At 42.6% G+C, this 16180-nt stretch overlaps 1 protein-coding gene across 8 annotated transcripts in view; it reads right to left on the bottom strand.

Annotated features, from left to right (window-relative positions):
• The window catches only part of CALD1 (caldesmon 1), a 202596-nt gene that overhangs the window by 91243 nt on the left and 95173 nt on the right, over window positions 1–16180 (bottom strand). For 4 of the 8 annotated variants that reach the window (XM_064458948.1, XM_064458953.1, XM_064458939.1 and 1 more), the window contains one exon: window positions 7053–7164. In XM_064458948.1, the coding sequence (XP_064315018.1) occupies window positions 7053–7123 (71 nt within the window). In that variant the 5' untranslated portion in view covers window positions 7124–7164. Of the gene's footprint in view, window positions 1–7052; window positions 7165–7870; window positions 8082–16180 lie in introns of those variants that run through there. The other 4 variants (XM_064458931.1, XM_064458961.1, XM_064458972.1 and 1 more) reach the window with 2 other exon arrangements.

The raw sequence follows: 16180 nt of genomic DNA, 5'->3' as shown, positions 1-16180 counted from the left end.
TTTTGTTGTCTGCTTAGGAATTGCAGTGGGGTTAGCTCAGTAAAGTTTATATTCTGTATGTCTAGCTATTCAGAAGAACAAAGCTTCTTTTATAAAATATTTCTCCATAGGATTTTAAAGAAAATATAATCTGCAAAACACACAGTGGTTGTAAAATTAAGTGGTAGGTTCTACTCAGCTTTGCATATGTTTAGTTATTTCCTCCAGGGCATCTGAAATCCTACAAAAGCAAAGATTTGTCTAGGATCCACCCTCACTTGAGAGTGACAGCAGTAGGGTGTTCTTTAATGAGCCACTGGATCATGCCTTTCTGCCTGGGTTAAGAATGAGCAGGAACTGCAGGAACAGCAATCAAGGCAATGTGAAGGGCCAAACTCACCTCAACAATCCAAATGTGTCCTGTCAGTCCTGGAATTCAAGGTAGCTGTGAAGACAGGTTAACAGCTGGAGCACTTTGCCTCAATTTATTCCCAACCCTCAAGCACTTCTAATCTTATTTATTCATTGTCCTAAATATTTAACTCCTGGGCAGAAGATGTCATGTCTCAGCTTTTCCAGAGGTATTTTATGGAAAGACAAGCAGAAACCCTCGAAGTATTTGGAACTTCGGGATATATGAAGTTCATGGAGATATAAAACCACCATAGCTCTTGATCTAGTAGCAAAAGAGGCTTGGACCAGGCACGGGCACAGCCCTCAAGAGGACAGAGGCTGAACATTTTTTTGAAGTACTTTTCTGAAAAAAATCATGACGTTTGGGAAACAACATGTTAGACATATGCAGACAACTTCTCTTATGTTTAAACGTGCACTCCTTGAAAACCTGTATTAAGATCACAGTCTTCATTCCATTACACAAACCTGAATCAAAGCATGGTCTCTGAAAACTCATATTTTATTATTTGAAATAAAAAAAAAAAAGTCAAATTATTTGAAATAAAAATGTAACCAGACATTTGAGAGCCAGACATGGGCAAGCCCTAGTGTTTCAAGAAGTAGGGGATAATTAAAAAGGAACCATCTATGTACATTCCTAAACTCTCAACCCTGTTTAACATTTGTCACTAACATGCACTCTATACCAGAGATAACTCCACTGCAAGAATGAGAAGCAGTTTCAAAAGCTATTTGTGGTCATTCAATGTTGATCTGACATGAATACTCATCCTAACTGTCCTGGACACCAGAATGGAAATTGTCCACTTTCTGTAGCTGACAAGGATGACCTCTCCCTGCTCTCCAGAAGCTTTAAGACACTGTGGCAACAACATGTCCTGTCTTACCCACCCAGAAGATAAGCAATGTGCTTCTCATTAAGTCCTGCAAAGATGTACCCTGCCTGATCCTGCTGGTCTTACCTTCTGAACTTGATAGATCAGCACTTTGTATGTTTACCTGAGCTACACCAGCCTCAATTGGAGCACTAGAACAGTAAAAGACATGTTAAATGCCTTGCTGGTTCTGTACTTACCTTCACAGGTCTGGACTGAAATTCACATGGCTTCTCTTTCAGTTGTGCCAAGATAAGTTTTGGGATTAACCATGTGTTCTCTTTTAACCGAAGTTGCATTGAGTAAGGTACCACCTAAGTAGACTTTCACCCTGCTTCAGACTGCTGCCATCCCTGACCTGCAAGCTGGGTTATTTCTATGAGCATTCCTCAACCTACATCCATGAACATGAACCACACTGCCCTATAAAACTGTTTATAAGAGAGGCTGGAGAGAGTTTGTGATTGAACTGTTGGATGCTTTTTTAAAAAAAAAGAATGTTTACCTACAGCCTTAAGTAATTAATGCTATCAGGAACCGTAAAGCTTAATGGCAGAGTTTTTCTTTATGGCCTACCCGCATAACCTTTTAGGGTACGTTTAGTAATATCTGATCAGTCTGCAGGAAGATGAGCCCTTTAGTCAGGGCAGCTGTGGTCCCTATCAGGAGATCCTACACAGCCTACAAAGCAGTATGGTGGTTTTAGAGAGATTTTTTTAGGGACTGTGATTTGATGCTAGATAGCCACTTCTCTCTACTGTATTTTTACAACAGGATGACCAATACCTCTCCTTCCCTGTGAAATGACCTGCAACCCCTAAGGGAAAAGCATCATGCAGGGCAAAGGTGTGGTTCAGATTCAAAGTTAAGCTTCAGCTAAACAGAGACCAGTCTGACAATGACCCTAAGAACCTTCCTGAAGTCTGTAGTAGTGTATGTCAATAAGACAAATTGGATCAGCTTCCTAGTATAATTTTTAAGAGAGCCCCAACACCAGAGAGGGGTGAAAATACATTGCTGGGGCAATAGCAAGTCAGCCAGTCATAAAATTGTGGCTTAAGTGCTAAATAGGTTAACCTGAGAGCTATTTTTCAGAAAGTTCAAGGGGCCAATTTTTGCTCTCAATTATGCTGAAGTCAAGGAAGTGGGTCTATTGTCACTTCAAGAAGTATTTCACCTCAATTTTTCACTGCAGCTGCATGCAGCTGTGACAGACCAAAGTGCATCAGCAAGATATTAACAAAGCACCACCCCTCCAGATGGACACACACACTCTACCCAGCCCCAGGCTAAATTCTTCCAGTGTCAGTTACAACATCAAAACAACAAAATCTGATGGTATGTTCAAAAGAACATCTTTTACTGCCTAGGAAGAGGCACAAAGCAGCAAGTGGCATTTGTTTTTTCCCTTGTTGAACGAAGTCAATCCCCTGTGCTTCAATTACATACGGGATTTTTCCTGTCAGTTAAGTGTAATGCATTTCTGTGATGGCCCCAATACTCCAGGACGGTATGTACTCTGTGGCTGGGAAGGCAAAGCATTTGTCCAGCTCCTTCAAGGCCGCCACTGAGACTGTCTCATAAATCTTCTGGCTGGAATAACTCAGGTAGGGCTTAATCCAAAGCCCATTGAAATCAGTGGAAAGATTCCCACTGACTTCAGCAGGCTCTAGACTGGGACCTCAGGGCTCTATACAACCACGATTCCAGGTGTAGAACTCCCTCTGCCTCCAAGGAGCAGGATCAAGCCCTGGCTTTGCCACAGAGCACTTAAAGACATAGCACATCCCGTCACCCAGAGGGCTGGTAGGGTCCTATTTTCCCTGACCCTGCACCTGATCAGTACAAACCACAGAAAAAATGCTAGCAGACAGGCACAGTTAACACTGCCATACTTTGTCCTGGGTTTCCCAGCCTATGCCTGGAAAGCCTTGTTCCCCCGTGAGGTTCAAGATCTGCTGGGTTCCCATCAGCCTGAGGGCATGCAATAAATCTGACAGCCTAGGAGAAAGCTGGACAAAGCCTCATATGCCTGCTTTTGTCCATATGCCCCCTAGACAGGTCTGCACTGCTACTCCAAACATGCTGATAGTCCTCCAGAAATCCTAGACAAATACGAATAGTCAAAAAACTCTGGCTGGACAAAATTACTGGGGGTGCAGCAAGCCCATGTGGGGAATCCAGGACATGTGGGATACATTGAAAAGGTAAGGGCTTAAAATGCCAAAAAACACTAGCTTTCTGAGTCAGTGGCAATCTATATGAGTCGCCAGAGCATGAACTACTAGCCAAAGTATGTGTTGGGGTGAACCACACTGTTGGTCTTTAAAAGCCAGCCTCTCCTCAGGATCCATCCTAAGCATATCAACCCAGAATGCCAGGGCTAGACAGCACAACAAAGCATCATTTCCAACAGCTTCCTAACGGGGAAAAAAAAAACCAAAACAAAACAAAACACAAATCCAACAGCAGCCCTCAAGGATGAAACTTTCACTAAGCCTCTCCAAAGATTAGATATAAGTGGCAGGACATCAGTGGCCTCAGCATGACAGACACTTGGGGATCTGATGGCACATGTATCCTGACCAGTCCTCACATGGCCTCCAGGGAAGACACAATAAAGTCAAGTCATTCCCTCTCAGGCATGTGGTGCATGAGTCCATGCTGCTACAGGCCATCTTCATCCCTTGATCTCTCTTGGGCATGGGCATCAGGCAGGGAAGACAGTCTTTCCATGTGCCTTTATCCCAGGAAATGGCAAAATGCGTCACTGCAGCTGGCTGAGTTACAAATACTGCTGTTTGATATGGCTGCTTGCACTTCTGGGTTTACTGTTCAACTCAAAGAAGCCTAAACAATGTCTGGGAGATCTAGCAAACATGTTACAGCCTACACATAATCATCCATCTGTCGATCTCCCAGTGGAAATGCTCACTACCAGCGGTGGTTTCCCCATAGCAAGGCTACAGCTCACTGATGGGACGGTGCAAGGAAATACCCTGTGCCTAAGCAGCAGGTACCAGCACTCAGAGCTAACAGGGCATTTTCAGCCTCCATGTGGCTCTTTAGGACCACAAGATTTGCTTGATAAAACACCTGAAAGTGTTCAGACAGAGGGAGGTCTGGCAAGCAGATTGCTGTGGTTTAAGACCTGAACACAAACACATTGTAGTCATATTTTTAAAGGTGAAGATGATCCCCAAATCCCTAAAAATCTGAATTCACCAAAAACAAACCATGTTGACGTATTTGTTTGTTAATAACTGCCCAAATGCTGCTACCCTTAGCTCGACATGACTGGTGCAATGCAATGGGGGCAGATGCTCACTCCTCCCTGGCATTGCCTCTGCATCTGAACTTGAAAATCAGGCTCTTTTATTGTTAAGGCAAACCAAAAATAAAAAGGCCAGACTAAATTATTTTTAAGATCTCAAGATTTTTAAAGCAGTCTTGTGACTTTTAAGGGGTCTGACTCATGATACTTGAATGCCTGAAGTTGGCAGCAGCAGAGGGAGTACAGCAAGATTTAGTGTACAGCAATTTATTGCTAAAAGCCTTCAAATGTGTGGGAAAGGGCACAGAGCACTTCTGCAGCGATTTTGGCAGAAAACAGGGACACGGGCCCAAGCCCTTCTCCTCCGGCACGGGTGTCACTGAGCTCACCTCCTCCACAAAGGTTTCCACACAAAATCCCAGCAAAGCTGCCCCAGGCATGTCAAAAACACTTCCTAAAAGCAGGTGTGAGTGGGTTGAGAGGAGGCTGTTTTCTGTGTCAGTGGCCATCACTCTCTGGCCCAACCACTTGGCTTCCCCATCACCCAGGGGCAGGTATTGCCATCAGCCTGCAGCGCTGCCCAGGGAGGGCTCCTTTGAGGAACACTGGTGAGCTGCTGGCTGCAGCGTTTCAATCCCCAGAGCACCAGTTTCCCCATGCATGATCAATGACCAGAGTTGAGCCCATGTGTAAAATCCCAGGCTGCATGATGATTTATGGATACACCTGAAGTCCTGGATTTCAGTTTCCATGGCAGCAAGGGCAAAACCCTTATCCCCAATTCCCTGCAGCTGTCACTGCCTCAGTAAGCTGGCCATGCCACATTGGTGATGCCCAGACCACCCCACAGTCTCTGCACACTCCTGTAAGAGCTTGGATGCCTTCACAGGGAAGATCAAGTGACATTTTTCCACAGTAGAAAACACCTCCCAAACCACACCCCCCAGCATCCTCCACAGGCCACCCAGGGTCTCTATTAACAACAAACCCTAAAGTCTTTGCCTTTCCTTAAAAAGATTTTCTTAAAGCAGAAGTACACTAGAAATATATAAATACTGTGTGCCATACCGTGCACTAGCACAGGCTCTGCAATCCCTCCCATACTGCCCAACAGAAAAGTATTACCCCAGGCCTGGGGGGAAACCTTCTGGAATGAGAAGGCAGTTTAGTGCCATGGCACATTTGCTCCTCTGCCTTTTGGGGAGGTCACCAACCAGGTGACAGCTGCATTTTACAAAGGGAGGCCGCCACCTCATTTCCCTTTGGCCACCATGCTTCATGTGAGTTTATCTATCTGCAAGGCAAGGCTGCTGCTTTCCAGAGCTCACAAGTTCAGCTTATAGCCTGACGAAAGCTGACATACCCAGTTCTGCATGCCAACACTTCCTTCGGAATGAAAGGCAGCTACTACACCCTCATCCACCTGGGATTTCCCCCTCAGGTGTCATCAGCTTCCATCAGAGAGCCCTGCTTATGCAGCAGGGCCTTATTAAAAATCCCAAAGCAGACATACAAAATATATTTTCTATTGCATTCTGCTGACTTCCATTTAAAACTGCTCTGAAAATGTGTTTTCTCCTACAGTATTCAGAACCCGAAACACCATGGTCTTGCCAGCATATGGGAGAGACCAGAAATGAAAACGAAATCCATATTCAAAACTAAATACTAAATAAGAACAAAATGTGCTTAAACCCAAGCTCCATTTTTTAAAACACTGCAGTGTTAATAAACTAAATTAAATCTTTATATCAGAGAAGACATTTCAAAAGTAAATTGAGATTACTTTCTTCTTGCTTACTCCAATGTAAATCATGGTAAATTCAATTAAAGCAAACAATTGTACAGGTGTAAAACAGGGTTGGTTGATGAAATGACCCAGTATTTTCATGCTGCTGCTTTCATAAATTGATATCATCATACCCACATCAAGTTCTGCTCTCATTTACGCCCAAGTAAATCTGTAATAACTAATAGCAAATGCTGTCCTTGTTGACCACATAAAGCAGCTGTAAATTAATAAAAAGTGACAGGCAGTACATATACAACAGTGGTTGCACAGTAATGGCAGGCAATTCACAGATACGCTATACCACATACACCAAGTGTATCTCAGCTTTCAACTTATACCTTATAATTTTAGCTCTGTGTCTGAAAAGACAAACACAATCCTTTCTGCACAGCACTCACTCACATGGCATCTGAGCATGAGTTTTCCTATCAATAATTTCACATGGCCATAGTTCACCTTCACTGTTTATCTTTATCCGTATAACAAAATAACTAGAAGCCAGGGCATTTACAATAGCCTAAGGGAATTAGATGCTAGACACCCCTGACTTCCAGCCTCTTCCACAATATTAACTAAAGCTATTTTACAGCACATATCATTAGCAAGGACTCTTTGGTTAGCTACAGCATACTTCAGAATTTAAGACAGAAATCGCCAAAGCCACTACTATTCAAAAGCAAGCCACCGGCACCATTTTCCATACATAATACCTCACCTCTCTGCTTCAAGGCGCATTTCCTCACGCTTTTGCCTCCTGAGTTCTCTGCGGCGTTCAAAGTCATCCATGGTGGGCGTTCAAGTGTTCAGAGCTCTGGAAAGATCCAAATCTAAAAGGGAGATGACCACTTAGATGAGAGAGAAAACAATGGACGCGTTTAACCGAGTCCATTTAGTTTTGTTTTGCTTTTTTTAACTTCCCTGTAACTATTTTCTTTTTCCATCAAAAAATTTAACTTCCTCAGTATTGTTGAGATAAACAAGATTAATGAAATGCATTGTTGGATAAACATAGCCCATGCCTGCATTTAGTTTCCTAGTTAAAATTAAATCAACATGCTTTAAGTAAGGACTGTATACATCTGCTAGCCGCAGACTAGCTATTTGTAATGTGACAAGTCTTTTCTACAAACAAAATCAACAATTCAGCAGGATTTTAACTTTAAGCTTCCAATTTTCACTGGAAGCAGTAAAAACGCTGCACAAGAGATTTCTTATTTTCTTTAGGTGCACAGCTAATTAAAAGTTTTGCAAAAGTTTGTCCTCATCTGTCTGTTCCCACCCCCCCCCTTCAAAAAAAAAAAGAGAAAAGAAAGGGAAAAGGAGAGAAGAAAAAATGAGAAGAAACAAAAACAAGAGAAAAGGAAAGGATAGCAGAGAAAGAGAAAAGGGAAAAGAAGAAAAGGAAAATAAGCCGCAGCTTTTAAATACCACCCAGGAGGAGCCAAACTATGTATAAATCCTGCTCAAAGAACAGAACCAAAAGTAGCAATATTTTTTTTGTAGTTTAATCCACGCGTTTTCCCCGTGCCCTACCTTCTTCTTTATGATTTAGTCCATGAAATATTTTCCCCTTTACAGTTCTTCATATACAAAGCCTTTCCAGCCTTGGTTTATATCCCATCAAGCCGAGTATTACAGAATTCCCCTGCAGCCCCCAAACCAAAAATGACTACCAGAAAAGGGAAAGCTGTTCTCTTTTTGTCCCTGCTTTGTTTACAGAGCTGTCAGTGGTTAGTTAAACTCTGCCTGGAATCTGGCATTTAAGGCCTGCTCTAAGATTGCTTCCTGTGCAGGGCTGGAGGCCTCAGCTTCCTCTGCAATCCTAGCCTAGGCGCTGCACTCAGAGGATTTCCACACACCCCCCAAAAAACATTTTCCAGCCCGTTAGTACAAGACCAGCCATTTACGCTACAGAGAAAGCCAGCGTGCAGATGCAGATTAAAATTTTCAAAGGTGGCTTATGAACTGCTTGCAGTTTAAGGGAAACAAAGCCAAGGTACATTTGTAAATTATTTGAAGAGCTCTATTTGCAGATATAGATCAGTCTTGCGGCTTTATATTCTTGCCCGCCAGTGCAGTGCCCAAGAGCCCTCCCCATAGAATCACTGGCAATAGCAAAGCCTCTCGTGACTTAAGGGAAGCCGTGGCTTTTTCTGCCCCCTTTTTGGAATTAAAACACTGCTGAGGGCAGGGATCTTGTGAAGGTTATTTTATTAGTTTACTTTTCCTGGGGGTGTTTTTCTTTCTGATTTTTTTCTGGATTGGGGATCTCAAATTTTGTTGTTGTCGTTTTGACTTTCCTCATGTTTGGCTGGCTGGGGTTGTTTTGTGGAGGTTCAAAGGGAAAGTTAATTTTGCAAATCTAATAGTGACTTTACAATTGCTGCTGCTTTTTTTTTAATGCACAATTAGATGATATATATATAAAAAGCAAGCTGTAACAAGAGATTTTTTCAAATCTTGTGTTTGTTTACTCTTACCACCATGCCCCACCTGAACACAGAACAGCAAATATGCCGTTTTCTCCCGAGTGTTTTCATCTCAGCCTACATGTGCAGCTAAATCCTGCCCCAGTTCCCTTGCTAGAGCTTCCATGAGTTACAGGACCGATATGATTCCCCCACCCCCGCTGGGAGAAAAGGATCAAAGAAGGAATAGCACACTACAGAGAGCAAGTTCGAAGCAGCATGCTATGTTTCTGTGCACAGAGGGCAGATGACGGTGTCCACAGGAACTAAGGCTGCACCAAGCAGCAGCATTAAGTCTGTGGAGTACAGTCACCACCAGGGATTTAAAATATAAAGAACTGACTGCTAGGCTGACACCTCATGTGCTAGAACTGAGAATCCCAAAGGTTTTTTTTCCCACTTCTACCTCCCCAAAGCAGACATATTTTGGAGGATCTGGGGAACTACAGGCTTGTCAGCCTGACCTCAGTACCAGGGAAGATTATGGAGCGATACATCTTGAGCGAGCTCACTAGGCAAGTGCAGGACAACTGGGGGATCAGGCCCAGCCAACATGGGTCATGAAGGGTGGGTCCTGCTTGACCAACATGATTTCCTTCTATGAACAGGCAACTTGCCTAGTGGATGAGGGAAAGGCTGTGGATGTTGTCTACCTCAACTTTAGCAAAGCCTTTGACACTGTCTCCCACAGCATCCTCCTAGAGAAGCTTGTGGCTTATAGCTTGGACAGGTGTGTTCTTTGCTGGGTAAAAAAACTGGCTGGTTGGCTGAGGCCAGAGAGTTGTGGTGAACGGAGCTAAATCCAGTTGGCGGCCAGGTCACAAGCAGTGTTCCCCAGTGCTCAGTTATGGGGCCAGTCTTGTTTAATATCTTTATCAATGATCTGGATGAGGGGATCGAGTGCACCCTCAGTAAGTTTGCAGACAACACAAAGTTGTGCAGGAGTGTTGATCTGCTTGAGGGTAGAAAGGCTCTGTAGAAGGATCTGGACAGGCTGGATTGATGGACCAAGGCCAAGTGCTGGGTCCTGCACTTTGTTCACAACAACCCCATGCAACGCTACAGACTTGGGGAAGAGTGGATGGAAAGCTGCCCAGCAGAGAAGGACCTGGAGGTACTGGATGACAGCTGGCTGAACATGAGCCAGCAGTGTGCCCAGGTGGCCAAGAAGGCCAACAACATCCTGGCTTGTATCAGGAATAGTGTGGCCAGCAGGAGTAGGGAAGCGATCGTGCCCCTGTACTTAGCACTGGTGAGGCCACACCTTGAATACTGTGTTCAGCTTTGAGCCCCTCACTACAAGACAGACATTGAGGTACTGGAGCGTGTCCAGAGAAGGGCAACAAAGCTGATGAAGGGTCTGGAGAGCAGGTCTTATGAGGAGAGGTTGAGGGAACTGGGGTTGGTAGCCTGGAGAAGGGGAGGCTGAGGGAAGACCTTATCGCTCTCTACAGCTACCTGAAAGGAGGTGGTAGTGAGGTGGGTGTTGGTCTCTTCTCTCAAGTCACTAGTGATAGAACAAGAGGAAACAGTTTCAAGCTGCATCAGGGGAGGTTTAGATTGGATATTAGGAAGAATTTCTTTACTGAGACATGGGAACAGGCTGCCCAGAGAGGTGGTGGAATCACCATCTCTGGAGGCATTCAAAAAACTTGTAGATGTGGCACTTCAGGGCATGGTTTAGGAGGCATGGTGGTGTTGGGTTGACAGTTGGACTTGATGATCCTAGAGGTCTTTTCCAACCTTAATTATTCTATGATTCTATGCTTTGACAGCTGATGTATTTGCACCTTCATCACTTCTTACCCAGTCAGGTACATCCTTCTCTCTCCACCTCTCCTGACTAAAGGTACACTCCTTTCCCCCCCTCAGCTACAGACTCTGTGCACCCACATTTCCCCCATACCCTCTTCAATTGTCCCAGCCAATACCCCCCACCCCTTCCCTTCCTACATGGTCCTCGGCACCATGTCTCATCTCCAAAGGCTCAAGCTCTCTTCCTCATGAGGAAAGCTGAAGAGGATAACAACAACACAGAACTACTTCTGCTCTTCCTCCCTTCTTTCCTTTCCAGGAGCGTAGGGGAGATTGCAACAGCAGTCGAGAGAAGTTCTCCGATGCAAAAGCCTTTCTCCATCTACAGGTTACTTTTCTATTGTTTGGTGAAGATCTGATAGATGGACATCTTGGGAGGATGTCTAGGGTTTATTAGAGTACAGTGTCTCCTCTCAGAGGACTGAAATCCAGCCACTTCATGGCATTCAGATGGCTTGCAAGACAAATCCCTTTTCAAAAATGAGGAAGGCACTTGGGAAATGGAGGTCAAGTCAACAATGCAACCTTTAGTTAGGAAAGCCATATCAGTGCAAGAAAGTCAGTCATCAGCTAGAAGGTCCACTTGAAGAAGACAACTATTCAGTATTGTTCACTGTCTTCCCCAAAATGATTTATTATCTTTCAGCCTCAGAAAACTACCAGACAATATCTTCATCAGCCTTTCTAAAAATGTTCCCTGTTTCCAAAAACAGAGTATAAAATCAGAGTTTCTCAGAGTGTTCTTGCCTCTCAAAAGATTTGAAAATTGCTTTGCTAATAGCTGAAGGTACCAATTATTTGAAGTATTTCCTCCAACCACTTTTGGAAGCATGAACATTTTGATGCTTCTTTTTTTAAAATGAAAATTTTTCATGAGTGAGTATGTCCTGGCCAAATGTAACGCTCCACCCAGCTCCACTCCAGGGCCTAACATCAGAGCCAAATGTCAAAATGTGTCTCTGGGTGACCTTCCCAGGTGTACAAAGAAATTATTATTTTACTCTTTGATTGCCTCTTCTTTTTTCCTGTTACACATTTTTAATAATTTGGTGTCGAACCAAAAAATGTTCAATTTTTCTGAAAAAAGGAAAATTGTCCCTAAGAAAACTATTTCAAATCAAATGTAATGTTTCATTCAACCTCAAAAAAAGTTAATTAGTTTTATTTTAAACATAAAAATTTTGGTTTTCAAAGTATAATGGAAAATGTTTTGATATCCCGATTTTTTTCTCCAAATTATTTCCAGGCATGTTTTTCACCTAAATCAGTCAGAAGCCATCAATGAATTTTAAAGAAGCAGCAAAATATATAGACATATATATTTTGCAAATAGAAGTAGATGTCAAACTATTTGATCAGTTCCATTCCCCTGTCATCCACACACATATGCAAATTACTGGAATATGGGTTACTCTTATACTGTGAAAGGGTACACCACAAAAAATATCATTTTGTTGCTTCTACCTCAAAAAGACCCTCAGCATCTCTTAAACCTTTACACAACTGAAATAATACTGAAAGAATCTGAAGTGAACTCTCTGGAGTTTTCCACTACCAGACTCAGAAAAGGGACCTATGGAACAATACTACAAAGATCTCTAACCTTGCCTTTCTTTTCTTTTTTTTTTTTTTTTTTTCTTAAAAAAATATACCTCTCGGAAACTACTGAAGATAATTCTTCAGTACCGCAGATTTTCCACAGCTTTATCAGCGTCCCTATCTCTTTTGATTCTGAGACTGAGCCTTTAGATCATGGGATGTCTGATGAACTCTGTGGTCTTCCCAAAGACATGCTAAGACAGACTAAGAGAAGACAGATAATCAAAGTAACTTACCTACATTTACCAGCATTGCCGCATTACTTGAATTGGAATCATAGAAAAGTATGTGCCCTGCAAACACCATGTCCCCTCAAAAACCTTCTTCATTTCAAAAACAGTACCAGTCTCTTTTTCATCTCTGCACTTCACAAAATGCCTTTGATCTTCAGTTGACTATGTATGGTTTATTGCTAAATTTGTTGAGGTTTTTCATTGTGTTGCTAAAAAGTGCTTCCAAGGACAGACACATTTAATCCCTCCTGGTACAAAACAAATGCATACAAATCCCTCTCCCCTTTATGTCTTATCCCATGAGAGAGTTTAAAATTTTGTCTACTTTCGACTTTCATCAAGGTGGAAAATCAGAGTAATTGTAATTGTAAATTGTAAAAATGTAAATTGTAATTTGTAAACAGTATTTAATATTTAACTTGTAAATAGTAATAGTAAAAATTTAACTAAATATTTTAATAACAATTAATGGGAATATGCTCTTCAGAAGCAAACAATAAATTTGCTAGGTAGAAATGCACACACAACCACATATCTGTATAATTCCAGTATGGAGAGCAAAACAGCTTCCTGCTCTGGCTCAGATTTAATACTGTCCTCACCCTGGTCCCAGCACTGATTTCAGAGACAACTCAGCACCCAGGGGGCCTTAAAAACAGATGACCTAGACTAGTAACAAGCAAGTGAAAGTGCAAACTACTACTCGGGTCTTTAACAAACAGAATGTCTGTCTTTCAAGACCTGCCAGTCACTTTTCCATTACACTGAATGAGCTCCCAGACTGCAATGTCTATGCTGAGCCTCTACTCCAGCTTCAACCTAGTTGAGCAAAGAAACTTCAAGACAGACCATATTCCTTAATATAGCACGGCTGAGTGTTGCACAGGGCTCAACACCGGCCACGTCTGCTGACAGCATTGTGCAAGCACATGCCCTCTTGCTTCCCTCCCAGTACAATGAAACAATTGCAGATTTCCTTTTAGTGACCTTCAGGGCCAAATTGCCTGAAAGTCACACGTGTTTCCTTAACATGGGATCACTCACTGCTCCCGTGTTGTGAATGCCCAGGGCAAGCTTCACACAGACAACTGCCTTTTTTTAGATATATATAATACTCCCGCAAAAAGGATCAAATGTCTCATTAATGCTTGACAAAGTGAAGCTGCAAGCAGCTTTGTGAGTTGTATCCCATTAATCCAAATGTCCCATTTTCCCATCTATCTCCTCTTCAGTTGTCCCAAAGCCCTGGTGTGGAGGTGTGGACCTTTTAAATGTCAGTAAAAGACTGGCCAATAAGAAGCCTGAAGAATAATTTGCTCCAGCTGGCTACATGACATGACATCCACTGTATCCCTAGGACTACCGTTGCCCTTTCTTTCTGCTTCCTCCACCTCAGAATTGAAAACAGAACCTCTTCATTGCCCCTTTTGCAGCTGAGAGCAACTCAGCAAGCACCACTGATGGTCTAAGTGTGACTTGTTTAACCTGGCACCCATGAAATGCAGTCATTCTACCGCAATATCTAGGAGAATTAAAGTCAAAACAAATAAATCTGTTTTCTATGAATATCTGTCAGAAGACATTTGGAAATTATTCTCCCGCTGCCCTTTTGATTCTGCTTTAGAAGTATTCAGTGCCACTCAGATCTTTCAGAAACAGGTGCAGCTTCATTGAAGTCAAAAGGTGGAGTTCAATGGACCAATTTGTCCTTTGTGACACCTTATGCATGCTCTTTCTTTAACCTGAGATGTTGGATGTTGCTGGAAACCATATATTACCAATAATAAAAATTATATTTAAAGAGGCTTTTCTTTCTGCTATAAATTCCTTTTTAATGTTCCTTTCATGTAAAACCACATCTGCAATTGTTACTGTAAACTTGACCAAGTATTCATGTTGACTGCAGATAATGAACTCTTGTACGTATCTATACACACACAAACATACTCATATCAAGCAGCTTTATTCCTTCCCAAACTGAATAGCTTATTTAGGACTCAAGGCAAAATAAACATATTAGGTCATGTGAACACACAGTTTTTTTCCAATCTAGCCTGTGCCTTGTTTCATCTGACCATGCTTCTTAGGACTTCCAAGGAAAATTCATCAATGGCAAACCAACCAAGTGCAGTTCATACTTCACATCAATCAGAATATCAAACTTTGCGGGTTTCTCAAAGTCCAATTTCTGTTGTTCAGAATATTTCACTTCCATCTATGTGTGTATGTTCAAACCACTAAGTCTGGGAGAAGGAAGCAGAGAATTACCTAGAATTTCAGCAAGGACGTCAAAAAACCCATCTGTTAAAATCTGTTTGTGGCATAAGGTTCATTTTCCATCTCCATCTCCTATTTCACAGGAGTAAAAAAGCTTATGTACATTGGTGTGGCATTTTTGAGCCTGATTAACATATTAATTAACACCTCTGTAGCATCCTGAGCAAAACTATGTAGCAATTATGCAGAACAGAGATTCCCTGTTGGTGCTCTGCAGACTACTGATGGCTCACAGAACCACACCATGGTCCAGGCCCTTGATTCAAGGTGCTGAACAAGTTTCACCCACCCTGGCTACAGCGTAGGTTATCAGAGTGAGTGCCACACATGCCCTTGCAGGTGCTAGGCCCTACATCAGTTCCTGCTGCTGCAGAGTGAAACACATGAAAGTGTTGACAGGGAGCTTTTTATAGGAGATTGACCCCGCCAGAGTTCACTCCTTGGGTCTGCAACTAAAAGATCCATGACTTCAGATACCTGCTTAGGTCCGTCTCCCATACCCATGATCTAATTCAGCACTAGGGAAGGAGCATTACAGAGCTGCACCATCCAAGAGGTGTTAGCAAACATCTAGCATGCTGCTGCTAACACTGCAGTACTAAGCATGCAAGCAGTAGGACCTATCATATCAGAGCCAGTCAGTTGCCATGGAAAGTCCCCATTTGTCTTTATTCCCTTGGGCAGGCTGAGTGTGGGTATGCCATTTCCACTCCTCCAACTTCCTTCCTCATCTTTCTCCTGCTGCACATTGACATAAGGACCAGGCAGAGCTTTCTCTTGACATTTGGATTTGCATATACTGGTCCCACCCCTGTTCTCAGTGACATTTTTCTATCATTTCCCATTAGCAGACAAAGAAAGAAACAAGGCATAGCTGGAAGCTGCTGGCACAGCCACTGGTTCTCATGTTAGAAGGACTGACCCTTGACTCTCCCCTTCAAGTGTCCTCTGAAGTATTTCAAATATGTTGTCCCCAAAGATCAGAAGATACTGAAATATTATTCGTATACAGACTAGAGTTGAAATCCTGGTCCTATTGGAATCCCTGGCAGACTTCCCAGAGACTTCAGTTGGGACTGGATTCCACCCTCACAAGCCAAATTCATCTACTATACACTGCAAAAGATCAGTGAGCTTACCCCACATGTCAGAAACTGGTGTGATCTCAGATTATGCCAATATAGGCTACTTTGTCCTCTCATACCTCTGTGCACACACACATAAAGGCAGAATTTATTTTATTTTTGCAGTGCTTACTTGTGGGAAACAAATTATTTTCACTCATATCATTATCTCTGAGGAAACACTTAGCCTTTGCTACAGACACAAAAGGCTGCTGAAAACTGCATTGCCCTTTACTACTGTTTAAACATAAGTGAAATATCCCAGGTAACAATAACGAGGCCCCCATCTCCAAGGACAAACCACACTGAAATCAAAAGGATTTTATA

Source organism: Phalacrocorax carbo, chromosome 1, assembly GCF_963921805.1.
Source record: "Phalacrocorax carbo chromosome 1, bPhaCar2.1, whole genome shotgun sequence".
Lineage (NCBI taxonomy): Eukaryota > Metazoa > Chordata > Aves > Suliformes > Phalacrocoracidae > Phalacrocorax > Phalacrocorax carbo.
Note: the sequence above shows the minus strand (reverse complement) of the source record. Positions and strands in the feature narration are given on the sequence as shown.